The sequence below is a fragment of the Nyctereutes procyonoides genome, unplaced genomic scaffold (assembly GCF_905146905.1).
Source record: "Nyctereutes procyonoides isolate TBG_1078 unplaced genomic scaffold, NYPRO_anot_genome, whole genome shotgun sequence".
Taxonomy (NCBI): domain Eukaryota; kingdom Metazoa; phylum Chordata; class Mammalia; order Carnivora; family Canidae; genus Nyctereutes; species Nyctereutes procyonoides.
In genome coordinates, this window is record NW_026575028.1 from 1,292,517 (window position 1) to 1,319,516 (window position 27,000).

General features: G+C 52.7%; 1 protein-coding gene across 2 annotated transcripts; it reads right to left on the minus strand.

Moving 5' to 3' along the window:
• Positions 1 to 1,276: 1,276 nt before the first annotated feature.
• Positions 1,277 to 24,828, minus strand: IL17RA (interleukin 17 receptor A). 2 transcript variants are annotated; one of them, XM_055315485.1, is made up of 13 exons: positions 24,484 to 24,828; positions 14,471 to 14,495; positions 13,602 to 13,748; positions 12,503 to 12,615; positions 11,117 to 11,243; positions 9,502 to 9,549; positions 9,225 to 9,388; positions 8,521 to 8,604; positions 8,061 to 8,145; positions 7,305 to 7,316; positions 6,968 to 7,069; positions 4,901 to 4,942; positions 1,277 to 4,310 (listed from the first exon to the last, which is right to left on the minus strand). In XM_055315485.1, the coding sequence occupies exons 1-13, from the start codon at positions 24,625 to 24,627 to the stop codon at positions 2,815 to 2,817; spliced, it is 2,589 nt and encodes an 862-aa protein (XP_055171460.1). In that variant the 5' UTR covers positions 24,628 to 24,828; the 3' UTR covers positions 1,277 to 2,814. The 2 variants fall into 2 exon arrangements, with proteins under 2 accessions (XP_055171460.1, XP_055171461.1); XM_055315486.1 differs by lacking the exon at positions 7,305 to 7,316.
• Between the last annotated feature and the right edge of the window lie 2,172 nt (positions 24,829 to 27,000).

Sequence of the window (27,000 nt, forward strand, 5' to 3'; positions counted from 1 at the left end):
TCACAATAATACAAAAAGAAAGGCAAGGCTTTATTTATATATGCTCCTGAAGCTCTTGGCATTTGGCTGATAGCAGACACCACAGGTTGATAGGACCTCCTGCATTTATGGGGAGCAAAGGCCAGTGTGAGACTGGGGACTCGGGAAGGGCAAGGACTGTGGGAGGAACCCAGGGATGACATTAAACGGTCCAGAAGCCCTTGGGAACTTCATGATTCCATTTATGTATGTTATGTCCACAACAGGTAAACCCAGAGATGGGAGGGAGTTTAGGGAGGTTGGTGAGGATTAAGGGGTGTCAGATTTCTTTTTGGGGTAAGAAAAATGTTCTAAAATTGATTATGTTGTTGGTTGCTGAGTTCTGAATTCTTAAAAGCCATTGAACTGCACAGGGCCAGCCGATACGATGGTAAGTGTATCAAATCTCACTAATGTTGGTAGGAAAGCGAGCGGCAGTCCTGGAGAGAAAGGGGACACAGTGACCAATGTTAATTGAGGACACTTGGCCTCAAAGGCCAGCAAAGCTACAATTCAGTTTGTAGGGAATGCAATCTAAATGGATAGTATGCTTCTGGGCACCGGGACCACGTTGGCTGGGGCCAGTCTACTGCGATGGAGAGCCATGGCTCCAGCAAGGGAGAGTCGCCATGGTGTTCCACACTCTGGAAGCTGGGAAATGTCCCAGAAACCTTGGTAGGCATCTGGAGCCAGGGATGCCCACTTCCAGCTTGCTGGAGGGGACACAGAGCCTGAGAGGCGGCGGCCGGGAGACTGCAGCTCCCTCGCTCACGGTCTCAGACTGGGAGAGCTGCTAGAACAGGGCCCATAAACTGGGGAGCCTATAGACACAGACATTTCTTGCAGTTTAGCAGCTGGCGAGTCCAAGACCAAGGAGCGGGGGACCGGGTATCTGGCGGGAGCTTGCTGCCTGGCTTACAGGTGACCATCTTGCTGGGCTCTTGCTCGTGGAGGGGCCGAGGGGGCTCTCTGGGCTCCATCCTCATGACCTAATCACCTGTGCCTCCGCGACTGTCACACTGAGGATGAGGTGTGAAGATACGTATTTTGGGGGTACACAGACACCCCGTCTGCAGCACTGCCTCCCCTGGTCCTTCGCTGTTGTCAGGCTGCGTACGGGCCACCCTGCCTGGGCTCCAGACCGGAGGCCCTACCGCTGTGCGGTGAAATCACACCACTGACGGGACTCCACAGCCAGGAGCTTCTTGACCTACAGCAACATGTGACTCAAAATAACTAGCAGGAGTTCTTACCAGAGTTAATGAATTTATTCATTCTTTTATTGAGACTCCCCCTTTTGCGCACATGTATGCATGTGTGGGACACACACACACACACACACGCACAGGACCTGCGATGTTTGGTTTCCCATTACCTGTCAGAGTCCTCCCCCCTTCACTGAAGCCAGGAGCTCCAGCTGAGGGGCTCGAGGACAGGTAACGGAGCACACCCAAGTCCACAGCAGACAGCATCCCAGCATTGTTCACCGGGACCCCGGACAGACAGAAGCCTCCAGTTTCTCCCCAGGGGCACTTCAGGAAAAACTTCTTCAAACACTGAGCCTTAGCATCTCTCCTCAAATACTGTCTTTGAACGTCAGACTTCTAAGTACAGAGTGGCATATTTTCCTTGCCCCTGAAAGAGGTGCCGGGCTCTGCGTGCCTCCCGCTCCGGCCCTGCCTTCCTGCACCCACCTGCTGTGAGGCCTCCACACCTCACACTCAGGCCTGGGGTCCCAGCTCTGGAGCCTCCCAAGCTTGGGGGCCCTGCTGCCCAGGGGCCCGGCCACGCAGTCCAGGAGGCTCCTCTGCCGTAGCTCTCCCACTGACGGCAGCACCAAAGTGGGAGCTCAGGATTTCAGACTTTTCTCCCAGCTGAATGCTGTTAGATTTCCCACCACACATTTCTATCCTCTTTCCAAAAATGATCTGAGGTGGCTTCCAGGTATGTTTGGTCCTCAGGACCCTTGTCTGCAGGATAGCAGCTCACCACATCAAAGGAATGCCAGGCTACCCAGCTGATGGCCCAGCCCTCCAACCCCCAGCCTGGCCACAGCCCTTTTCCAACAGGGGCTCCGGCCTCTCCACCACCTCGCACCGCCCCCTCCCCTGGGACCAGCCCTCTCCAACCACTGTCCCTTGGCCCAGGTGCTCCTTCTGTGTATTCTCACAGCCCTGGGCAGACCTCTACTAAGCCTTTTCATTGCACAGGACCATCCTGTTTACTAATCTGTGACTCTCACTAATCGTCAAGCCCCTTGGTGGCTAGGGCACCTGTGCAATTTACCTTTGTTAATCTCAGATGCTTGGCACCTAACAGGTGCAAAATCAATGCTGGATGATTGGATGACTGCATGATGGAGACTCAAGAACACTCCGTCACTAGCTCCTGAGAAGGGGCTGTGGATTCTTGCTGGGATAGAACATGGCCAGAGGGTCAGAAAGAGAAAATTAAGGGGGATGCCCAGGGATCCAGAGGTCTACATTTATTTTATCTTACGATTTTATTTATCTATTAGAGACACACACACACACACACACACACAGAGAGAGAGAGAGAGAGAGAGAGAGAGAGAGAGAGAGAGACAGGCTTCATGCAGGGAGCCCAACACGAGACTCGATCTCGGGTCTCCAGGATCGTGCCCTGGACCAAAGGTGGTGCTAAACTGCTGAGCCACTGGGGCTGCCCAAGGTCTACATTTAAAGGCAAACATTTCACACATGAACAGATGCATATATACAGACACTCATGTACACACACACTCCCTTTGCTCAACACCCTGAGTCTGGAGAGGCCCTAGGGCACCTCCAGCTCCACACTGTCCCAGCCAGAGTTCTTCTGAAGCTCTTGGAAGAAGAGCTGTCTCTGGAGGCTTCTCAGGCTCTCCAGATCCTCAGGAGAGAGCTGCTTGGCCGATTTTCCCAGGTCCTGCTCTGCTTCTTCTTCCTCCATTTCCATAAGTCCTTCAGGGGGCTGCGGGGAGCTCCTGGAGATATACCCCTGGTCGGACTGCACCGACTGCCGCTGCTCCTCCTCGTAGGGTGTGCGGAGGTCTTTGAGGGCCACTGCGGCTCTGTCCCACCCCTCCTGGGCCTGGCAGCTCAGGCTCTGTTGTAAGAGGGAGAACATCAAACCTTCGAGCTGCTCCCTTACGTCTTCTGGGCTGGGTGATGCCATCGGGGTGCTGCAGAGGGGAGGCTCTTCCGAGTCCATGGGGAGGCAGAGGACGCTGTTGCGCCAAGGGCCACAACCCTCCAACAGCGGGCAGGCCTCATCTCCCTCCACCACGGCCAACCGGCCAGCTGTGCTGCTCTCAACGGTGTGAGGGACAGGTTCCACCGCCTGAGCAGAAGGGACCTCTTTCACTGGGAACACCACAGTTTGCAGGGTCTGGGCCATCAGCTCTCCCTGGGGCTGAAGTTGAGGTTCATGTCTTGACGGTCCTCTTCCTTCCTCACCAACAAGCAGATCTATCACCAGGTAGCCCTCAGGGGCAGGTTCATGCACCAGGGGCTTCTGCTTGATGATCCCTCTTCCTGGTGGCAGCAGTGGCTCTTCAAACACCTCTTCGTCCAGGGACGGGAGGTCCTGGTCATCTGCTGAGCCCAGGTTCTCACGCTCAAACCAATCAGGGCACCGAACCTGCCACTCCCGGAACCGCTCCACAGCCTCCTTGAGCTGCCAGCCACTGGGGCTCTGCAGGTAGTTCTCACCTGTGAGTTCCCCAACACGGTGCATCCGGCCAGGCTCAAACATCTCCAGATCTTGTATCCGGAAGTAAACTTCCTCAAATTTGTCCATGAGTGGGTACCTGGAAGTGATGTTGAAGAGGTCAGGGATATCGCTCTCGCTGCTGATGTCACGGAAGTAGCAGATGATGTAGGTGCCAAAGCAGGCTGGTTTCTTGAAGTCCGGCAGGATCATGTTCATGGCAGCTGTGAAAAGGTCCCCCGCGGGCTTCCAGCGGTCACACCGAAGCTGGACGGCGGGCTCCTCCCAGCCGAGGATGGCCTGCCACTTGGCCCGGGTGCCTCGCGAGCACAGGATTATGATCTTGGAGTTGGTCTCTACCATCTCCTGTTTCTGGCGGCCCACCCAGGTCATGACCCCCACCTCTGAGATGACCTGCTCCTCCAGCAGGTCAAGGGCCACCTCAGTGCCACAGACGGTGAGCAGGAACTGGGCAAACTTAAGGACCACATCCACGTAGAGGGGGTGGTCGGCAGAGTAGACAATCCAGACCTTCCTGGGCTTCAGGGGTGGAGGGATCAGGCTGGTCTTGGGCTGGATATCTGAGGGAAAGAAGGAAAGCAGGAAAGCCAGGCCCACAGGTTCAGGTGTGCACCTGCGCTCATCCTCACAGGCCAAGGGCAGCACTCCTAGCTGGGCAGTCCAGGGGGCAGCCTGGATTAGGCACACACTGGCTCCCTAGTGTAAGTGATACAACCAAGGCCTCAGAATAAGCCAAATGTTACTATTTCACTCATTCCGGCTGCCTGCAAAGAATCACAGTCTGGTGCCTTATGGGAGGGTGAATTTCTTTCTCAAGATTCCTATCTGTCTTTTAGCCTGTACTTTAATTATTGGAATTAAAAAGAAAAAAGGTCCAAAGGTCTGCCTTTGCAATACAAACCTGTTATAGGTAGGACCTCTTTTCATAAAAGATGGTGCCCTTCCCTTCTTTGCTTGTCCAGGTGATTTCAAACATATTATCCTAGCCTCACCATTTGCGGTCCCTTCTGTGTGGGGGTCCCAGAAGGGAGGTCCTCCCTGGTGAGGCCTCCTGAAGGAAGCCAGGAGCTAAACTGCAGGAGAGCCCTCCGTTATGCCTCCCACAGCAACATTCACCAAACCCAGCCCACCCACACCAGGAAACACTGACCTGTGTATTTAGTGTCATTACCGTATTTTTCACAATGAGACCCTGAAAGAAAAAAAAAACAACATACCGAAGCAGCTTTTTTGGAAGAGAAATAGGGATCAGTTTGCTGGGGCTTGGGACGGGGTGCTGTCCCACCTCAACACAGGGCAGGCCCTGCACTGTGAGGGGCCGCCAGGTGTGAGCGCCAGGTGTGCCAGGGGTGGCTTTGAGGCCTGGGAGAGTTACTGGTATGTCTGAAGCTCAGCACCCTCCTCTGTGAGTGGGTCTGTACAGCAGGGATTCAGCGAGACTGTGTGCAGGGCCTGGCACACAGTACGTGCTGTCGGCGGGAGTCTCAAGCATTCTGCACTGCTCCTACAGTGGTGACCTCTCCTGCCCCCGAGGAAATGCCCCGTGCAGGGAAGGCCTCTTCCCCCAGAAGCGTCCTTGCACAGGCCTACGACACAGCTTCAGACACTGCCTGCTTATGACACTTCCTCCTAGTATTTTTGACGTGAGGAGGGAAACAACGTTCTTGTGCAAGTGCTCCCTCAGAGATACAAAGAAGGAACCTGCGGTGTAGGAGGCCATCCCTCAGTGACGTGGCAGGATGGACAGAACCCACGGATGGCCAAATAAGACCCGAAGAGCCTGAGTCCCGATTTCCACCTTCTGGGCCTTGTCCAGAACTACCAGAAGACCGTGGGACGAGCATCCTCTTCTTCAGCCCGTGGTGCGGGGCACTCCGAAAGAAGGCCGGAAGTGCAAAGGCAGAAATGAAGCAGAGGGCCCAGCTGGCATCTAGAGCGAGTTTTAGTTTATAAAGCACTCATGGGGCACCTGGGTGGCACATCGGTTAAGCGTCAGACTCCTGGTTTCTGTTCAGGTCGTGATCTCACGGTCAGGAGGTGGAGCCCGTGGGGGGCCTGGTGCTCAGTGGGGGGGGTCGGCTGGAGAGTCCCTCTTTCTCCCTCTCCTCCTGCTCCTCCCCCACTCTCTAAACTAAATACATCTTCAAAGTGCTCCCAGAGATGTGAACTTATCTGACCCTGTTAACAGCCCTGCGGAGAAGGGCCCTCTCTGGGGGTCTTCCAATGCCTGGTGCGGTACTCCTCCCCTCGAATGATAATTCATGATGATCCATACTGAATGCTAAGCCGTCAGTGTGGAAACTGCTCTCAGGCCTTTGAAGGAAGGGCCCGGGGCTGTGGAGGGCCGAGGAGGGCCGAGCCCCGAAGCCAAAGACCCATGGGCTCTCCTGCTCAGAATGTGACCAGAGAGGGCTGCAGGGAGAGGGAGTGGGTACTTATGGGCACCCCCTAGGCAGACCCTCCAGTGGCTGCACCATTTAATCCTCACCACAACCTTGAGAGGGAGGCATTATCACCCCATTTGACAGAAGACAAAACCAAATCTAGGGTTTGTTAGCAATCTGCCTCTGTCTGCAAAGCAGGGAGGCAGAGCTCAGAGCCCACCCAGAACCTTCTCTCTCACATCATGCTGTCCCTCACTGTTCTGTTCTCCCCGACTGACATACGAGCCTGGGGGCTGCAGGATGAGCTCCTTCAGGTTCTCCCATCTGCCTGGCTGATCATGTCTGATGCAGGGAAACCCTTTCCTAGCAACTTCCATCCAGTCTGTTTTAAACTATTGATTTCAGTAGCAATAAACATAATTGTGGCTGATATATGTCGAGCAAATACGTGCCAGGCTCTACGCTAAGAATCCATGTATGTTATTTTGTGTGATCCTTATATTCATCTTATGATGTGGGTATCTTTATAATTCCCATTTTATAAAAGAGGAACCCGAGGCTCAGAGAATGAAGTAATTTGCCCAGGTAGTAAGTGCTGGAGCTGGTATGTGAGCCCAGGTCAGCCTTCCTGCAGGCTGACCTCTCGACCACCGAGCTTGCTGTGGCCTGAGAGAGCCAGTGTCAGGACTTCATCTGAGATGGGAGGCCTGGCACTCAAGGGTGCTCTCTGAGCACAGCCTCACAGAGACGGGAGCGGAAAGAAGAGGACACAGGGAGCAAGGGGGACAGAGGAGCAAACCCCATGATGTGCCCCCACAGCCCCTGCCCCTTACCGGGTAGCCTCCAGGCCATGCAGACGATCAGCAGGATGACAGAACCCACCAGCAGGATGGCGATGCCCGTGATGAACCCATAAACCCACAGGGGTATGTAGTCTGTGGGGGGCGGAACAGTATAGTGAGGCGGCTGAAGCGCCCGCTACAGCAGCCCTGAGGTCCCCAGCCCAGCTGCCTGGCCCCCGGGCTGTCCCCTCTGGCCTGTGCCACGGCCCCCGGGCTGGCCCCTGGGTTCAGCCTTGTCTGCCTGGCTCCAGAGAGGCTTAGGCAGGGACTTCTGATGTGGCCTGAGGAATGGCCCCTGGGGAAGGCCAGGAAGGACGGCTGGGCTTACCCGCAATCGAGACTACAATGAGAACAAAGGGAAACAGTGTTCTTCGTTATTAGCAGCTACTACAAAACCCATTGCCAACATCCACCCCGGACCTCCACTGAGCGCTCCAGGTGCCTGCTAAACTTCATGACAACATCTCCAAGCAGCAGCCGGTTGTTGGGTCTACTGAGAGACGCCCCAACCCCCACCCAGGAGGCCAGCCTCTCCTCTAGGCTGATGTGATGCCTGTGGCTCTCTGCCCCGCTTCTGAGTGAAAAGGCGGCCGTGGCGCAGGGGGCAGGAATGGGCTTGGGTCAGAACCCAGAGCACTGCCACTTCCATGGTGTGTGATCTTGGACGACTTACTGGACATCTCTGCGCCTCTATTTCCTCATCTATGAGCTGGGGGAGGGATGCTCTCCTTCATGGTATGAGGGGTTACCATTTGTGAGGATTAAAAGCAAACATGGTAAAGCACTCATGCTCTGTGGCCCAGACTGCGACTCTCAGATAATTACAATCCCCAGTTTTTTAGCCACAGAAGTTGAGGATCAGAAAGGTTAAGTATTTTGCCCACGGCTGCACAGCTAAGGACAGGCAGTCAAGAGTCCAACCCAGGAGTGTCTCCACAGCCCCACATTGCAGGCCTGAATACCTCCAAGGAAAATTAAAGTCCACCCCACCCTTAGAACCAAGTCAGGGTTCAGCTCAAGTCAAGGAATGACCTTCATTCACTCTCCTCCCTAAAATGCCTCAAAGTGGCAACAGACTTCCTACCTGGAGCATCTGGAATCTCTGGGCAGGGAACAGTCACGGAGTGTCTGAGACAGTCGTTGAGACAGCTACTGAAGAAAGGCTGGATCTGGGAGAGTGGTGAGAGCAGGGCAGAGTGGGACCCTGAGACATTGGGTGGGGGCTTGGGCCCTCTCCACTACTGCTTCCTTGCCAGCATAGGCAACAGACCCTGGCCAGCTACCCCAGCATCTCCACCTGCCTCCCAGGAAGGTGGCCTATTGCTACAGGGGGCCAAAGAAGCCCTGTCCAGGGGAGGCCTGGAGTATGGGGCCAGGAAAGGCAGAGATGCCGTCTCTGCAGGCAGGGAACCCTGGGGGACCAGGGAGCCAGGTCCTCGGAGAGAGCACGGGTCCTTGAGCTGGCGCCTTCCTTACTGTGCCCGCCAGGAGGAGTGCCGACCTGTGCAGGTGCTCCCACACTTGTGTGCACCACACTCACCCACCTGCACTTGGTGGCGGCAGCACCAATTAGAGCTTGACCCAGTGAGCGTGATGTTGGCCCGCTGTTGGTGTTCCTTGAGTGTGGGCTATAGGGAGGGGAGAGAGTGGGTCAGGCTGGCTGGGCACGAGCTGCCCACCTCCCCCAGGAAGGCTGTCCCCAGAAAGGCTCCCCAGGCTTTCATTCCAGAAAAGACTACATTTCCCTGGGGCAACCGGCTCATTGTTGGCTCGGGAACACATTTAGTGACTGGCATTTCTCTCTTTGCTTTGGCTGCTAGGGACCGTGGAGACAAGTTTGTGTTCATAAGCCAAAGGCCAGACACATGGTTTCTGCAGTAGCCCCATGCTGGCTTCATATTATTTCATCTTTATTCCCCTTTGTCTTAATATCTTAAAACTCTTCAGATCCTTTTTGCAACAGGTGGAATAAGAAAACAGAGAGAACCAGGGAGACTGTGGGGAAGGAGGAACTATAAGGACGGGGGAGGTGAGCAAGGCAGAGATCAGACTAGACGAGTCAAAGGAAAGATCCAGCACTGACCTGCCTGGACACCACCATCAGAAGGAAAGGACAGGAGCAGAGCAACGCAGAACTGGGAGCAGCCAGGCACGGTACCTGGCCAGGCTCTGGGCAGCAGTTATGTCAGAACCCGTGGAGGCGGTAGCACAGAGCTATGGACGGGACTCAGGACAGGGCTGGCCTTACCTCGGGCACCATCAGGACACGATGGAAGCAGCTCCGATTCTCCGTGTGGGGAAAACTGGTCAGCAAGATCTGGTATTGGGCAGACTCATTCCACAGGGTGAAGTGTACCCGCAGCTGGTGGGCCTCCAGGGCCTCTGCCGTGATGTTGGGGTCCCACAGGCTGCCTGGCCAGGGTGCAGACCCGGATAGAGGGGGAGGGACGGTGAGCGTGTGTGTGCGTGTGTGTGTGTGCACATCCGAGTCAAGGCCCCCACCACAAGGCTGCCGGCGTGGTTACCTGAGCTCACACACGGTGTGGTCATCCTCATCCCGGGGTCTTCGCAGCCTGCCAACCCAGAAGAAGGGGAAACCACTGAGCCTCTGCCTTAGAAAGTCTGCCTTTTCAGACTCCTGACACCATAGATAACAAGTTCTTTCCTTCTGGGGAGTCTGTTCAAAGGTGGCCCCTTCAAAGTTCAAAGGACCAAACTGCTGCCCCAGTTGGAGGCCCCACAGAACCGGGTATTGACCTGGCTGTGCCCCTCCTCCTCTCTCAGAGAACCTCCCAGACTCTACTGCATGCCTCCTGAGCTTGCTTTGAGGGAGAGTTTCAGCCCACTCCAGCTCCCCCCTACTCTGCCCCCATCAGCTTTCTCTGCAGCTGGCCTCTGATTCTTGACACGGGCAGAAATACTTTGTCCCCTCATGGCAGCATTTCTCAAACTTTCCTATACACTTCACCACAGGTAGTTTCTGATTCAGTTGGTCTGGGGTGGGTCCGTGAAAATCTGCATTTCTAACAAGCTCCCAGGTAATTCAATGATGCCTCCACAGGCGTGGAGAAGGCCTTGAGACCACAGCTCCACAGACATCTCCCTGAACTCTCCTCCCAGTGGCCTTGACTGTAACATTCTCACTTTGGTTTAAGAAGACATGTGACAGGTAGGACTTGCCATAGAGGAATAGGGCCTGAGTGGGTCTACTATAGGAACAAGGGAGGGGACTGGGGACACTCACTCATTTGACAAGCACTTGCTGAGCACCCAATATGTGCCAGGCACAGGTTTAGGCACCAGAGACAGACTGGTGAATAAGGTAGAGCCCTTGCCCTCTGGAGAGCACATTCCAGTAGAAGAGACCAAAGAAAACAAAGGCATAATGTAACATCACAAAAATATCACGACAACGTGTCAGGGAGTGACAGGGTAAGCAGGCAGTGTGTGTCCATGTGCGTGTGCATGTATATGCATGTGTGTGTGCATGTGCAGAGTGCTCCAGGAATGAAGAAGGCTGTCATCATCCCTAACAGTTCCTGCTAGCAGTTCCTGAATGCCTACTCTATGCAAGGCAGTGAGGCTCTGGAGCTCACATGGATGGGTATAGGTCAAAGACCCGGTCCTCAAGGGGGCTGCGGCTCCAGACGCAGTTGGCTTCAAACAATGGGAAATGTAGGTCATGGCTGCATGCTGAGGAAGACAGAGAACTGGAAGGCACACAGACATAAAATGATGTTTTAGAAGACAAACCCAGCAGTTTTCCCAGGTAGGATGGATTACAGGGGGAAGAGGAGACGGTGTCGCACACAGGATGGTGATAGAGAAATGCAGGTAGGATGTAGTGTAAAGACAGAAAAGCCAGGCAGGGCAGGCGGGGAATGAAACAGACAAAGGTGCAGAGCAAGGTGATGGGAGCTGGGACAAGGCTCGAAGCAAGGGTTGAACTCTCCTGAGAACAGCTTGTCTTCCTGACGCTTCCTGGGCAGGAACTTCCCGACCACCTCCGAAGGAGCCACATGCTGACAATGCAGCCACAGCCCAGCTGAGCAGGGAGGCTGATGTCTGAGCCACCTGCTGGTTTCTTCTCAAAGAGGAAGAGCTGAGTGGTGGAAGGAATGGCTGGGAGGGCACTCTTACCAGGTACGAGGAAATTCTTGGACTGGTGGTTTGGGTCCCCGTCAGGGATGGGTTTGGGCAGGTGGTGGACAGTCACCTCATACTCCTGGCCAGGTTCTACCACAAAGTGGCTGAAGGTAAAATGCCACTGAAGAGAGGGAGGAAGGGGAGGTTGGACAGGTCACACACACCTCTTACCCAGTGGCGTGTGCCCAAGAAGTCCACCCCCTGCTACCTCCTGGAAGGTCAGTGACGAGGAACAAAATAACCCTCACAGCAAGATCCAACATCAGGGTAGGTGCATCTTTACCCTCGGTTTCCTCTGGTCTTTGCTGTCTACCTAAAAACCCTGGGTCTGGCTTCATCAGTAGGCAGTAGCGTCACACATGGGAGAACCAGGGGAAAGCCAGTCCTCCTCTGGGTCAGCCCTCTCAGATTTCAGGACGATGGTGTCAGGGAGCTGAACCAGAGGATTCAGGGCTATTGGGAGAGCTAGCACACCATGGGCAGTTAAAAGCCATTTGTTAAGTGACTCTTCCTCCTTAAATGGCAAAGCCAGGATCTCTTGAGAATGTTCTGGAGCTCAAAAGGGCAGAGGGAGGGCTACAGACCCCACTCACCCTGCGCCTGCAGACACGTTCGTTGCAGAGACAACAGAAGGTGTGAGGGTATTTTCTGGATGGTGCAGATGACATATATTGATTCCAATTCCCATTCTAATTTGCCTGGGGGTAGATGGGGTGGGGGCCCTTTGCTTTTAAGCTGATCTAGGCACTTGGGCCTCACCATCCACCAGCAGTCAAGTTTGGGATCATCATTAAGTACAGGGGAAGGGACCTATCTTGGCTGAGTGTGTTTGTGGAGATCTGCAAACAGGCACTTTTGCAGATTACAACAGGCAGTTTTCAAACTGGACCTTGCCCCAGAGTTACTTGGTAGGCTGGTTAAACACAGATTGCTGGGTCCTGCCCTCAGAGATTCTGATTCTGGAAGTCTAAGGTGGGGCCCTGGATTCTACCTTTCTAACCGGTTCGCAGGGTCCTGGACCACAGTCCGTGATTCGATGCTTTAAACAAAGGAGATGAGAATCAACATATGACTACTGGGCAGCCAGAAGCAAAGTAAATGGAAAGGGCTGCACACTCCTTTGAGTGTGCCCCAGCCAGTACAGCGCTCTGGTCTGGGCAGAGCTGTTCCTCCTGGAGGCAGGCCCCAGATCACTCTGGGTTACAAAGAAGGAGGCAGGAGAGGGGGCCGTGGAACTCCCTTTCCACGGGACTTACAACGAACAGCTAGGTAAAGTCGGAAGCAAAGGCAGGGGTGGGCATGTCTGGAAAGCTTTCAAAAACCCTTCTGCTCCTCACTATTGTTGGAAGAACACAATCTACTCTGGGGCCGGCTGCTTACCCGCTTGTGATGATGCTTCAGTTTAGACAGAAACTCAAACTTGACACACACACGTTCATTGGTGTTCAGTTGCAGGACAGATAACTCTGCACCCTCCAGGAAGAGGATGCTGGCTGGAGGTCAGAGGGAGAAGAGGCGAACAGACTCAGATCAAAAACAGACAAACCACTGGGTGTGTCACTTCCCTGCCTGTCATGCTTACTCACTCTTAAGAGAAAATCTGCTCATGGTACCTAACCCTCCACTTCCTGTTCCTTCCAGCTCACTCTTGGGCCCACTGCTCAGCAGACACTTACTTCCCTGCTGGGCAAGGACCAGTGAAATTTCACACTGGGCCAGAGGCAAAGGCCGTGCTAGGGTGTCAGCACCATGGCCTGGGTGTCAACCCTGGCTGTCCCCGTGTGCCCTGGAGAGGCTGCGGTAGGCACCAGAGACTGGAGGCTGATAAGGAGGCTGACCTCCCTTAGGCCTTGGTCACACATGTGGGGCTGGCTCTTGTCAACTTCAACTTCAACTCTCTATCCCTGTAAGAGGTTTGGGGTGGGGGTAGGGGGGGCTGTTGTTTTAAAAAATGCCAGCTCCTTGGTGTGGCTGGCTGGCTCAGTCAGTAGAGCAGGTGACTCTTGATCTTGGGGTCATGAGTTTGAGCCCCATGTTAGGTGTGGAGGTTACTTTAAAAAAAATGCCAGCCCCTAAATCAAGGGACAAAGCACACTGGCCAATGTGTTACCATCTTCCAATAAATATTTGGTACTGCAGTCAGAGAATTAACCACCTGTGCTCGCTTCGGCAGCACATATACTAAAAAAAGAGAATTAACCACCTGACTTTCTTTTCCAGGGTAGCAAGGATTCTAGGCTAAAGGAAGGAATGGTGGCTTGAGAAGATACCATCGTGGGTTAATATCTAAAACACTAAAAACTTATTCATTTATTTCATGAAACAATGGAGGCTTTCAGCATGAAATCTGGGCCCTTGTGTCTTGAGCACAGAACTAGGAGCCCAATTCTGAGTCTGGTGGGAGAGGGGGGTGGTCTAGCCTGTGGATTCACCTGGAGGTGGGTAGACCCTCCCGAGCCCCTCTGACATGCCCACTCACCGTCTGTCTGCAGGGTCCATCTGATGCCAACTACAGGCAATAGGTCTCCATGCTGGGTCTGTGCAAAGTCCAGGTGGACCTGGACATCTTTTGGGGATGAAGGGGTCAGATTTCGAGGGTGGATCCAGCTGTCATCCAGGCAGGTACCTGGAGCAAGAAAACACAGAAATCAGAGACCTGCATGCTCTGCAAGAACCTGAAGAAACTGCAAAAGAATGGGGTGTGCAAGCAAGATGCCCCAGCAGCGGCTCCAGAGAGCTAGACCTTAAACACCCAAGGGCCCGTGACCCTCAGCTGGGTTTATTACCCTGCCCCTGTCTTCCCCAGTTTGTCAGAGTCACTGCAAATCTTAGAGGTCTAAAGGGCACTTCAGGAGAGGAGACAAAGCAATGAAACTTGGTTTTGAGATAAAGCAGTGAAACAGGGCACAGGAAGGATGGGGCGGTGACAAAAGTTGATTTATTTTCTATGCCAGGGCTCATCTCTTATTAGCACAGACACCTGAAGTATGTGCCTCCTTGAATTAAAACACAAAATAGGATCGACATCACAGATGTCTCTCACTTTACAGTGACAAGCTTTGGCAAATCAGATCGTATCGTAGACAAACACCAGGGCAGCACCCCAGACAATATTTTCAAAACCCAAAATAGCAATTACATTTCTCACTTTCTGACTTTTGCATAATGGGTATTCTTGATAAGAAACGTAGGTGTATGCATCCTGGATTCTCAAGGACACCTCCCACTGAAAGGTGTAACCTTCACCCAGAGCCCAGGTGCCGGGGCGGCACTCCTGTCAGAGAGCAACATGAGGCTAGCACTTTATTAACAAGGCAACAACAGGAAGAGCAAAAACGGATGACTTACTATTCTTGACTGTGCAGTTTAGCCCCTGTGGAAAAAAGGAAGGAGGTAATTAGAGGCGTGAAGGAATGACAATTCACAAGCCAGGCTCCCCATGCTTTCCCTGGCTCTTGCTCCAGGATAAAACGTCCACAGCACCAACCTCAGTTTTGGGGGCCGCTCCTGGGGCAGGGAATCATCTCATCCTCTCACTTCTCCCATCCTGCTCATCCAGCGAAAAACAGGATGGCAGGTGGTGCACTGGGCAAGACGTAAAGGGCATTTTCTGGGTAGCTGTTAATAGCCACGAACTTCCCAGTTTTAAAAGATATGGAGAGGGCTCTCCAGGGGCATCCTGCTGAAAAGCCCTCCAGCTATCCTGGGGCTTCCTGCTGGCTAACAGCGCTGCAAGAAGGGGAACAAAACCCATAGCCCCTGGGACAGGCTCAGCCATGGAAGAGTCACCAACTGGTTACCAGCTCCCTTCGATGCTAGGCCCTGTTCTGGGTGACTCAGAGGTGTTCTTTCACTAATCCTCACTCATGCTCAGGACAAAGTGTGATCCTCAGCCCTGTTTTATAGATCAGGGAGCTGAGGCACAAATATTACCTGATGCTGCCTCCCACTTTGGTGGTATGTGTGAACTCTAGCCCAGGGGAGCTCTGGAGAGCCAAATTTAGAAGCCCTAATTACAAACATTAGAGGATGTAATCACTGGCTTAGGTTTGGCCAGCTGGCTCTACTCTGGAAGGCAGGCACACGCATCCTTGGAACTGAGTCACCTACTCACCACATACCAGCTAAGTGACTTTAGGCAAGATACCAAACATGGGCAGGCCTTGATTGCTTCGACTTAAAATCAGAATAACCAGAGGTACCCAACTTCAGAGCATTGCTGAGAATTCAATGAAACACATAAAGATCTAGGGGCAGGGAGTGGGCTGGCGGTGATAGTATGTGGCTGGAGGAGGGAGCCCCTCACTTTCCACTTCTAATCTGTCTTACAAAAACTTTCAGAGAGTGGAAATGTATTTGTGTTAATTGTACAATTAAATAAAGTAATACAGTGCCCCCAGACTGTTAAACAGGCAGCTTACTAGAAGCCCTAAGGAAATCATTATGAGGAATTTTGTTGGCTACAGTGCCCAGGGAATCATGTCAATTCCTGCTAACGACACAATATTTGCCAGGGTCTGGCACCTAAAGGCTGCTCTTTCATCACTGGCAGCCCTTCCTTAGAGCTTGGCACACAGTAAGCTCTTATTATTAAATGGAAGCTCTTATTATAAGGGGTGACCTCCACATCCTCAGATTTGGCAGTGGAGCAAGGGAAGAACTCAGGCTCCGGTATTTCTAGTTAGCTGAACTGGAAAGGTAGACCAATCATGCCATGTGGAGTCAAAAGGTAGACCAATCATGCCATGTGGACTCCACATGCCATGTGGAGTCAGATGGTGAAGCAGATCAGGAATACAATTTTCAGGACAACAGAAGGATTTGGTATAGGGGTGTACACTGGGTGCTGGGGCCAGCCTCTCCCTCAGGAGGGAGTAGAGAGACAGGGTTAAAGATGGGAGAAGACGCTCTGCCACCTGGGTTCATTCACAAAGTGGATACAAGGATAACAGCCTTGAGCATGCTCCAGACTGACTCTAAGCATGGCATTGCGTCCATACCCTACTTTCTGGGACACTAGGTTCATGAGCCCCAGGCGGTCCTGTCCAGATCCTGGGGCTGAATTCTCACTCACCCAGGGCCATTGAAACCCTGAGAGGTTCTCCTCAAAGTTCAAAACCCACCGTCTGCCTTTGCTCACTCTAGTGCCACTCTGTTTCCTGACCAGTGAGGACATTAGCTTCCATGCATATGCTCGTTTCTTCTTCCACTGGAAACTCCTAGGACTGTGCCACAGAGGACAAGAAACTGGTTCTTTTACCTTTAGATGGGAAGCTCTTCTAGGGAAGGAATACAGATACCATTTGGGTAGCCCATTATTTCATGATAGCTACTCCAAAGCCATTGCGAGATGATGGACATGGGGAAAGACTCCTGTTTTCATGCAGACCAAGAGGAAGTTGGAAGGGTCTGAAAAGGCGGTTGGTTAACAATGATGTGGGTGGGTATCCTCTTCCTCCTGGAAGAGCTTGCTTTGTCACCTTTTGGTACTGGTTTTGGTCTTGGTTTTTCACAGTCATTATTATATGTAAGTATTTTCCTTCTATTATGGTTTTGCTTATAGTTTTTATTAAAATGGCTTTGGAACCTTATCAATGACCTCTCTAGCACTTATTTATATAGCTGTCAATTTTCTCCTTCAATTTATTGATGTAAATGAATTATATTGATAGATTTGCTGATAATGGACCAACTTCACAGTCTTGGGTGAGTAAATCCTACTTGTTAAATTTGCTAATATTTTATATAGAATTGTTTGCCTGTATATTCATAAGTGAGATTTGTCTATAGTTCTCTCTCTCTCTCCCTCTTTTTTCTAAGGGGAGGGGGAAGTGGGTAGAGGGAGAGGCAGAGAGAATTCCCAGCACAGAGCCTGGACCTGGGGCTCCATTTCATGACCTGAGCCAAAATCAAGAATTGGATGCTTAAATGACTGAGCCACCCAGGTGTCCCCGTTTTTCTTTTTCTGTACATAATTTATCAAGTTTTAGAATTAAGCTTGTGCTATTTTAAAAAATGGGTTAAATTTCCCTCTTTTTCTGTGATATTGAATGCCCATGCATTCCCATGGCTGAATAATGTGAGATCTAGTTTGAATCCCAATGTCCATCAAGACAATGGTTACATATTCTGCTATCTGCTATGGATTATTATGTAAAGATGAAAGAAAATTAGCTACATAGGGGTGCCTGGATGGCTTAGTCGGTTAGGTACCTGCCTTTGGCTCAGGTCATGATCTTAGGGTCCTGGGATGGAGCCCCACATCAGGCTCCCTGTTCACTGCAAAGCCTGCTTCTCCCTCTGTCCTTCCCCCTACTTGTCTCTCTCTCTCTCTCTCTCTCTCTCTCTCTCTCTCAAATAAATAAATAAAATCTTAAAAAAAAAGAAAGAATTAGTTACATAGATTTCTATTGACCTGGAGTGTTGATGTGTTGATGAGTGAGAAACATAAGTTGCAAAGAACTTCTTATCCTATGATCCAATTTCCTATGGAAATAAGTGATGAAAAAACCCTGCCATATATCTACATTATTTGAATATGATTGAATAAGCATATAAAAATACACAGACAGAAAGCAGGTCATTAACACATGGGTTACTGGGGGTAAAGAGACAGAAGCAGAAGAGATGGAGAAAGGGAAGATGAGGGGACAAGATTTAAACAGAAGAGAAAAATATGCATATCAATGAAATATAGAATAACTCATTCCATTAGAGGTCATGGCATGTTGATCATGGACATACATTATCTTCTCCCCCTCCCCAAACCATAGGAAAGTTCTGGGAAAGAGAAAATTTTTATAAATTTTCATGGACAAAGAGGAAACATCAGTGGACAAAAGATGTGAACAAATTTTTAAAAGCCAAAGTAGAAGGAGGAGTAAGCAACTGGCTCAGGCCAAGGGGAGGAACTTGCATCTGAGTGCTGCAGAAGAGAATAAGACAAGAGAGAAGCCAACAGAACCTTTTAAAGCATCAGGTCTTAAAGGTATCATGTGTCCAGGGAGGTATAAACAAAGAAGCTGAAGGGGTATGGTTAAATGAAGGTCTGCATATAGAATTTTGTGAACCCTCACCTCTCTCTTCCTGCTCTGATCTCAGCCAAGCCCTGGAAAAGACCTCCAGATTCTGACATGTGAAAGTCCACTGATAGACGGGCATGTTCACCATTAGACTAACCCCCTATAGTAAAGTCCAATGATCAATAAGCCTTATCTATACAGAGTATTTAATCAGCTTTTTAGGACCATATTCTTTTTTTTTTTAATTTTTATTTATTTATGATAGCCACAGAGAGAGAGGGGCAGTGACACAGGCAGAGGGAGAAGCAGGCTCCATGCACTGGGAGCCCGACGTGGGATTCGATCCCAGGTCTCCAGGATCGCGCCCTGGGCCAAAGGCAGGTGCTAAACCACTGCGCCACCCAGGGATCCCAGGACCATATTCTTTAAACAAATTTTTTTAAATTAAGTTTTTCATTTTGGGATGCCTGGGTGGCTCAGTGGTTGAGTGTCTGCCTTTGGTTCGGGGCATGATCCCGGAGTCCTGGGACTGAGTCCTGCATCAGGCTCCCTGCATGGAGCCTGCTTCTCCCTCTGCCTGTGCCTCTCTCTCTCTGTGTCTCTCATGTCATAAATAAATAAAATCTTTAAAAAAATAAGTTTTTCATTTTAATTTCAGTATAGTTAAAATACAGTGTTATATTAGTTTCAGGTATACAATCATGATTGAACACTTCATTACATTAGTCAGTGCTCATCATGACTAGGACCTCATTCTTAAAATATTCTCAGACAGCCAAAGAGTATCAGATACTTAGGAAGGGCTTCCTGTAATGAAAAACAGATCAAAACATACAATTTAAAAAATGCTCTTGGAGGAAATGAAACAATGCTGGGGACAAAACAAATTAAAACAAACACAATTATAATAGTTTCAAAGAGATAAGAGCAGACACTGACAAGGACAGGATACTGTGGCAAAATGAGCAAGGAGGGAATAAAAATGAACCTTGGAAATAAAAAATTTCAGAAGGGTTGGGCTGTAATTCAGGAAATTCCCCTGAAAGTAGAATAAACACAAACACAGCAGAGAAAATATATGAATATTAAGAGAATCAATTCAGGGAATCAAGGTATGATTAACTGGATTTCCAGAAGATTATACAGAAAACAGAAGAAATTAAAAAGGAAAGAAAACACTCCAGAACTAAAGGATACATATTTCTAAATTAAAAAGGTTCATTGAATGGCCTGGAAAAAAAAAAGCCCAGGCCAAAGCCCAACATCATGAAACTTCTGGAATACCAGGAATAAAAAAAAAAAATCTAAATGTTTCTGTCTGTGTGTATGTGTGTGATAGGTGCCACACACAGAGAGTCAGAAAGGCACTAGCATCCTTAGCATCCGTACTATTTGCTAGAAGGCAACAAAACAATGCCCTCAAAACTCTGAGGGAAAATTATCTTTAACCTATGAGTTTTGTGACCAGCCAAATTAATCAAACAAGTGTGAGGACATATATGTGTGTATATATATATCCTTCATCTCCTTATACATTTTCTTAGGAAACTGCAGGAGGATATGTTCCAGCAAAATGAGGGAGGTAAACTCTGGGAAGAAAGACACAGGAGCCAGGACAGGATACCTAGTACAACAGGTGCCACAGGCCTAGACTGTAACCTATCCAGGCTGGAGCTGGAGAATTTGGGGTTCCAGGAGGGAGTTCTCTAGGGGGACGAGGGAATGGAACTGATGGAATATCTGATGTGTGGGGAAAAGCAAAACCTGACAAATCTGATAGAAAAAAACTGACTGGTTACTTGGAAAAGTGTGGAGGAATTAAAGGAATTATCATCTCGGGAGGGAAAAGGAATTACACCAGGAAAAGAATATAATCAAAGTACACTTATCTGCCTCAGCAGTGAGGATTACTCGCTTGTTACAAACAGATGATGGATTTCACTAGAATTGTGATGTAATTACAATGGGGACACGAGAGAAGACGCAGTGGAAGAAGAAATGTAAGAAATTAAAATTGTTATCTATTATGAGTCAATAGCTAATATCTAACGTTGACAAACCAAGAAAAACAATATAAGTACATCTAGAAATGTGGAGGCATCTCCCTCTGCCTGTGTCTCTGCCTCTCTCTCTCTCTCTGTGACTATCATAAATAAATAAATTTTAAAAAATTAAAAAAATATTAAAAAAAAAAAAAGGGATCCCTGGGTGGCGCAGCGGTTTGGTGCCTGCCTTTGGCTCAGGGCGCGATCCTGAAGACCCGGGATCGAGTCCCATGTCGGGCTCCTGGTGCATGGAGCCTGCTTCTCCCTCTGCCTGTGTCTCTGCTTCTCTCTCTCTCTCTGTGACTATCATAAATAAATAAATTAAAAAAAATTAAAAAAATTTAGAAATGTGGAGGCAAATGCCAGGAAAAAAAAAAAACTAAAAGAAGTAAAAGTGATAATTTTTGGGAAAAAGTTTTAGGGAGTGGAGAGGGCTGGGACAGAGATCTGTTGGTTTGGGTTTTACTCTGATATTTAAAAAAGATTTTTTTTATTATTTGAGAGAGAGTGAGTGGGCATGCAGGTGCACAAAGGGGGAAGAGGCAGAGGGAGAGGGACAAGCAGACTCCCTGCTGAGCGCACAGTCCCACACAGGACTCATTCTACCACCCTGAGATCATGACCTGAGCTGAAATCAAGAGTCAGATGCTTAACCAACTGAGTCACCCAGGTGGTGCTCCCCATTATTCCATCTCTACTGACCAAAAAACAGAGACACAGGGCGGACGGTGAAGTGGCCCAAGGCCCCACAGAGCTGACACTCATGTGACTTTTGCTCCAGAATCCATGCTCTGAATCACAGCTATACCACATGAATAATAAAAAGGACACCTACCACATGTAGGGCCAATATTCTCCATCCATAGTGGTGAAGATTAAAAGGAAGAAATTTACTTCACTGTGTCTACCTCTGTGCACTTGATAAACATTGAAAGTGTGGCCTCTGACGTCAGAGACTGCTTTGATTTTCGGGGCAGCACTCACTAACCTTGTGGCCCTCTGCCAATCACCAGCCTCTCCAGAATGGCTCAGTCGGCTCAATAGTGCAGCCTGGTGCGTTGTGAGTGTGTAATGAAGCTGTGCATGTTAACCCCCGGTCCAGGGCCTGGCACCGGGCTTCAGGGGAATGTTAGTGCCCTGGCACCTTCCAAAGCTAGTGCACATACTCTGGTGCTTTCACTTACCTACATCTTATGTGCTCTCCCCATAACCCCTGTGAGGGGACGGTCTTTAAATAGGTGAGAACCCTGGCTCCTCAGTAGTGGAGTGACCCACCCAGGGCTGCAGAGCCGGTGAGTGGGGAAGGCTGACCTGGCATGACCTGGAGCCCAGGTCTTCTGACCTGGCATGTCCTCCCCGATGCACAGCACTGCCATGTGCTGCTGGCTGCTATCTGATATTACCGTCTCTAGATGGTAGGCCTCCTGTGAGCAGTCAGAGGAAGAAGGTGGGTAGGATGGCCAAGGAATCTGTCAGCTATGCTGGTACCACTGCCAGCAACGACCCTAGCCCTGACTGCCAGAATGCCTCTACCATGTAAGAGCGTCCACAGAACACAGCTTTTCACAAGAGAAAAGAGGCATGCCCTCATGCCTTCGGCATGGCCACCCGAAGGTAAGGGTTAAATCTAACAGTTGTTCCACCACAAGTCAAAACCACAAAGTGCTCAGGAAATAAAAAAATTTGTAAGACAACACACATCCCGTCTGTAAAATTGTATGTTTAACACTCATCCTGACCAAATCCAAGTCACTGTCTTGCCATGAGAGCTTTCCTCTGGGCTAGCAGGTGTGGCTGGGGGAAGGGCCAACCAGGAGACCGCTCAGGCAAATGCAATTACTTATGGTCACTCCAATACTGATTTCTGTGGGGGAACTCAAAGAGTCATCTAGGTTTTGAACCCAGGAAGCCAGAAAGAGCTCTACTCCTGGTCTCAGGTAATCACTGTTATTTATTTTATTTTATTTTATTATTTTATTTTATTTTATTTATTTTATTTATTCATGAGAGACACACACACACACACAGAGGCACAGACACAGGCAGAGGGAGAAGCAAGCTCCATGCAGGGAGCCCGACATGGGACTCCATCCTGGGTCTCCAGGGTCACACCCTGGGCTGAAGGCGGTGCTAAACCGCTGAGCCACTCAGGCTGCTTTTGAAGCAGAGCTTGACATTCATTCACTCATTGCCCTGACTTTCATTCCACAAGTATTTATCAAGCCCCCATACCCTGTGCTTGCATTGGTGGCCTAGGAACAGAACAAGCATGCAGAAGGCCCCTGTCTGTCTTGGGAGAGAGTCACCGAGCACTATCCAGGCTTTGGATAGGCATTTATATTCTGGAAAGTGGTACGGACACACTTTGTGATGGCACTTCCAGCTCTTCCACCGTGTAAGTGAGGAGACCCAGGCCTAAGCTGCCCAAGCTTGCAGAGATTCTAAGTGGTGAAGTCGGGATGCAAATGCAGGCCAAATTTGTGGCCTTCCCTCCCGTCACTATATTGTGCTGCATCCACTGAAATGCCAGTGGAGGCAGAGAAATCTGAAGGGTGTTGTTTCCTTCTTTTGAAAGGGACTAGTTCATGAAGCAGGAAAGCTGGGTGGAGGTGAGTGGGCCATGAGCCGGGTGTATATGTAAAGGCAAGGTGGGGAGAAGGAAGAATGTGGGAGATCACAGACAACTCTGGTTGATGTGTAACTCTCCGCAGCCCTGCCCCTGCTCATGACTCTCAGGAGTGCTTCCCACTGAGCAATTAAACTCTCACCCTCAGTCTAGCTTTGACACCAGGTCACCACGGAGTTCCACCTGCCTTTCTAGCTTCTCTCACTTCCCTACCATACACACCTTATCCTGCCCACCCAAGGGCCTTGGCTCAGCTCCCTTCTGCCACCTGGACTGTTCCACCACCTGTGTTGGAGGCTCCGACCACGCCTCAGGGCTGCCCAAATGTTTTATGTACTGTGAAGAACATCCCAGCTGGAAATAATTTCTCTTTTTTTTGGAATTCTGTATACTCTCTGGCTGCCTGAGAGCACTTGCTACAGGTTGCCTCAGACCACAGTGAGCACCTTCAAGCCTCTTCCCCTCCTAGAGGATTTAAGTTCCTGGACATCAGGGTCACAAGGGTGTTTCTTTATTGTTTCGTCCAGAGCAACAGTAGTACCTTATATTTGGCAGGCTCCTGGCAAAGGGCCATCAGAATACGAACATGGAATTCTCTGGGTAGAATAGCTGATACCAAGTCTGTGGGAAGGGTCTGCTGAGCATATATCCCCTGCTTTGCCTAAAAGTGGGAGTCACGAGACTATTTCCCAACATCTTTCACGTTAAAAAAAAAAAAAATTTCTGCTAAACAGTCACTCATCTTCCACCCTCTTGGCAAATCTTCCACGAAATTAGATAAGGAGAAATATCTCCTCGGTCGTTTCACATCCTCTGACTCAGATACTGGGTGAGAAGCAGTGGGGGGAAGGGGGCTGAGGAAACCGGATAGGGAGTGGAGAAAGCGGGCAGCTTTGAGGGGAGAAGCTGAGGATGAGCACGGTGTTCTGCTGTTGGTTTGTTTCCCTTGTGACGGTCCATCGGTCCATCGGGTGGCTCCGTCATTCCCGCGAGCACAGCGGGGTGCAGACTGGGCCCCAGTGCTGGTGCCGGCGGGCGCCGGAAGGGCAGTGTCTTACCCCTGCGCCCGGTCCCGGGGCTTCGTCCCTCTGCAGGGGTGTCGGCTCGGCACCGCCCGGCTGCCTCGGCCACAGAGCCCTTGGCCCCCACAGGCCGTCGGGGCTCGCGCGCAGGGCTCCGGGCCCGCTGGGTCTCGGGAGGGGGCGCGGGGGGCGGGGCCGAGGTCCAGCGGGTCCCACGTCCGAAGGCCGGGGGCTGCCGGGGCTCCTCGGAGGGGAAGCCTCGAGGGCCGGGGACCCGAGGGCGCACGGCGCGGAGGCCTCTGGTCCAGCCCCGGCTCCCCGAAGGGCCCTCCCCGCCTCCCTTTCCAGCCGGCCCAACGCCGCCTCCCGGCCGCCCAGCGCCTCCCGCTGCTCCCTCGACCCCTGGGGCCCTCGCCGCCGCGCTCCCGCCTCCTGCCCCCTGCCCCGGACGCCCGGCAGCTCGCTTCTCCCCAAACTCTCCCTGCTCTTCGGCCCGCCGCGCGACTCCCAGGCTCCGAGCGTCCTCCCGAGCCGCAGATCCGCCCCGAGCCCCGCACAGACTTCCCGCAGGTCCCGCCCGGGGCACCTCGTCGCCCCTCGTCGCCCCCCCCGCCCCCGCAGGGTCCTGGGGCGCGCCGGGTCTCACCTCCTGGGCGCACGCTGGCGCCGGGTGGTCCAGGAGCCGCGGGGAGGCGCGAGCCGGGGCCAGCGGGCTCAGGAGCAGGGCCAGCAGCAGCCGCCCCGGTGCGCACCCCGGGAGGACGGGCGGCCTGCGGCGCGGGGTCCCCATGGCCCCGCACTGTCCCGGAGCGCCGGCGACCCGCGACGGGCGGCTGCGGGGCTCGGGCCCTGGCCTTCCCCTTCCGCCCGGCAGCGGGGAGCTGGCTGGTCCCTGCCCGCTTCCGGCTTCCAGCCGTCCAGGGGGCGGGCCGCGGGGGCAGGGCTTCAGCCGCGCACCGGGCGCCGCGCCGGGCCTCCCCGGGCGGTGCGGCCGGTGCACGCTCCTCCCGCGCCCGGAGCCCGGCCCCCGCCCCAGAGCCCGCTCCCGCTGCCCCGCCCCGCCCCTCCCGCTGCCCCGCCCCTCCCCTCCCGCTGCCCCGCCCCGCCCCGCCCCTCCCGCTGCCCCGCCCCGCCCCTCCCCTCCCGCTGCCCCGCCCCGCCCCTCCCGCTGCCCCGCCCCTCCCCTCCCGCTGCCCCGCCCCGCCCGCTGCCCCGCCCCGCTCCGCCCGCTGCCCCGCCCCTCCCCTCCCTCTGCCCCTCCTCTCCCGCTGCCCCGCCCCTCCCCTCCCGCTGCCCCGCCCCGCCCCGCCCCTCCCGCTGCCCCGCTCCGCCCGCTGCCCCGCCCCGCTCCGCCCGCTGCCCCGCCCCTCCCGCTGCCCCGCCCCTCCCCTCCCTCTGCCCCTCCCCTCCCGCTGCCCCGCCCCGCCCCTCCCCTCCCGCTGCCCCGCCCCGCCCCTCCCGCTGCCCCGCCCCGCCCCGCCCCTCCCGCTGCCCCGCTCCGCCCACGGCCCTCCGCCCGGCGCCCCCCGGCCCTCCCCGCGCACCAGTCCCGGCACCCGACTCTATCCCCTCCCGCCTCGCCCACCCTTCGACCTTCTCTTGGCCTCCTCGGCCCCTGGACGCCAGGCCCAGCTGGTGACGCCGGGAAGCCCGTCCTCGTAGCCCCCGTCCCCCTCTTCCACCCCGGCCGCTCCGTGTCCGGCTCTGCTTTCTCTGGCTTTCCTCGGTTTCTCAGGGCCGGCGGCGGCTCGGCCCGCGCACGTCTCCGTTGGGTCCCAGGACGGGAACCGCGAGCGGTCGCTGCCCGCACAGCTGGCGCCCACTCTGCGAGACCGAGCCCCGGGGTCCGCGCGCCCGCAGCGCCCCTGAGACTCGTCGCCGGACGAAGCCACCGCGGTCCCGGCTCCCCGGCTCCCGCCCCGACGACCGGACCCCGCAGCGAGCGCCTCCCGCAGGCCCGCCCGTGCGCACCGCACCCTGTCCCCACTCCCCGCTCCCGCCAGGCCCCACGGAATCTAGACGCACTTGGCTTTCCGCAGCGCTTCGCACTCCCCCGGGCGGGATGGAGCTGCCAGGCGGGCGGCGGAGGACTCCCCCCAGCCCCCCGGGCCCAAGCAGCCGCCGCCCGGGCCCCTGGCCCCCCTCTCTGCGAGCGCCCGCCGACAGCCGCGGCTCAGCTAGGCCTCAGGCTCCCTGGCCTCCGAACATCTTGAATTATTTCTATTTTTTTTTAATGAATTAATTTTTATTGGTGTTCAATTTACCAACATACAGAATAACACCCAGTGCTCATCCCGTCAAGGGTCCCCCTCCGTGCCCGTCACCCATTCACCCCCACCCCCCGCCCTCCTCCCCTTCCACCACCCCTAGTTCGTTTCCCAGAATTATTTCTAAAAGAACTCTGGAAAGCTCTGCATCCTCCCACCCATGTGTAAGACGACACCTAAAACTTTTTTTTTAAGATTTTATTTATTCATGAGAGACACACAGAGAGAGAGACAGAGAGAGGCAGAGACACGGGCAGAGGGAGAAGCAGGCTCGCTGCTGGGAGGCCCATGTGGGACTCCAGGACCTCGCCCTGGCCTGAAGACAGGCGCTCAACCACTGGCCACCCAGGTGTCCCCACACCTAAAACTTTTCATCCTCAACTTAAACGGATGTAGAGGATATAAATATTATTAAGATTTGACATTTGTAGCAGGTGGCTTCTGAGATGGCCCCCATGATCCCAGTCCTGGAAGTCACATCCCTTTGTTACCTCCCTCCCTTTGAGTGTGGGCTGAGCCTGGAGCCTTGGTTCCAAAAACAGAATTCGACTAGACTAAGACAAAGGGGATGGGATGTCACTTAGAGGATTAGGCTACAAAGAGACCACAGCTTCTGGTTAGCCTCTTTCTGGGTTGCTGTGAGCTGCCCTATGGAGAGGTCCAAGTGTCAAGGAGCGGAGAAGAGCCTCTGTCCAACAGTCAGTAAGAAACTGAAGTCCTCATTTCATGATTATTAGTATATAATTGATCAAAATAATGTAAACATGACACAGGATTGATAAAGTAATTTTTTAAAAAAAGATTTATTTATATATTCATGAGACACACACACAGAGAGAGAGAGAGAGGCAGAGACATAGGCAGAGGGAGAAGCAGGCTCCATGCAGGGAGCCCAA

What these genes read in the sequence shown, in the direction of transcription:
- IL17RA (XM_055315485.1), bottom strand. Translation starts at nt 24,627, where the DNA reads ATGGGGACCCCGCGCCGCAGGCCGCCCGTCCTCCCGGGGTGCGCACCG. An exon ending in CAAGAATTTCCTCGTACCTG is followed by an intron (nt 9,550 to 11,116) that starts GTAAGAGTGCCC and finishes CTGGGTTGGCAG; the next exon opens with GCTGCGAAGACCCCGGGATG. An exon ending in GCTGCCGCCACCAAGTGCAG is followed by an intron (nt 8,146 to 8,520) that starts GTGGGTGAGTGT and finishes CCACTCTCCCAG; the next exon opens with ATCCAGCCTTTCTTCAGTAG.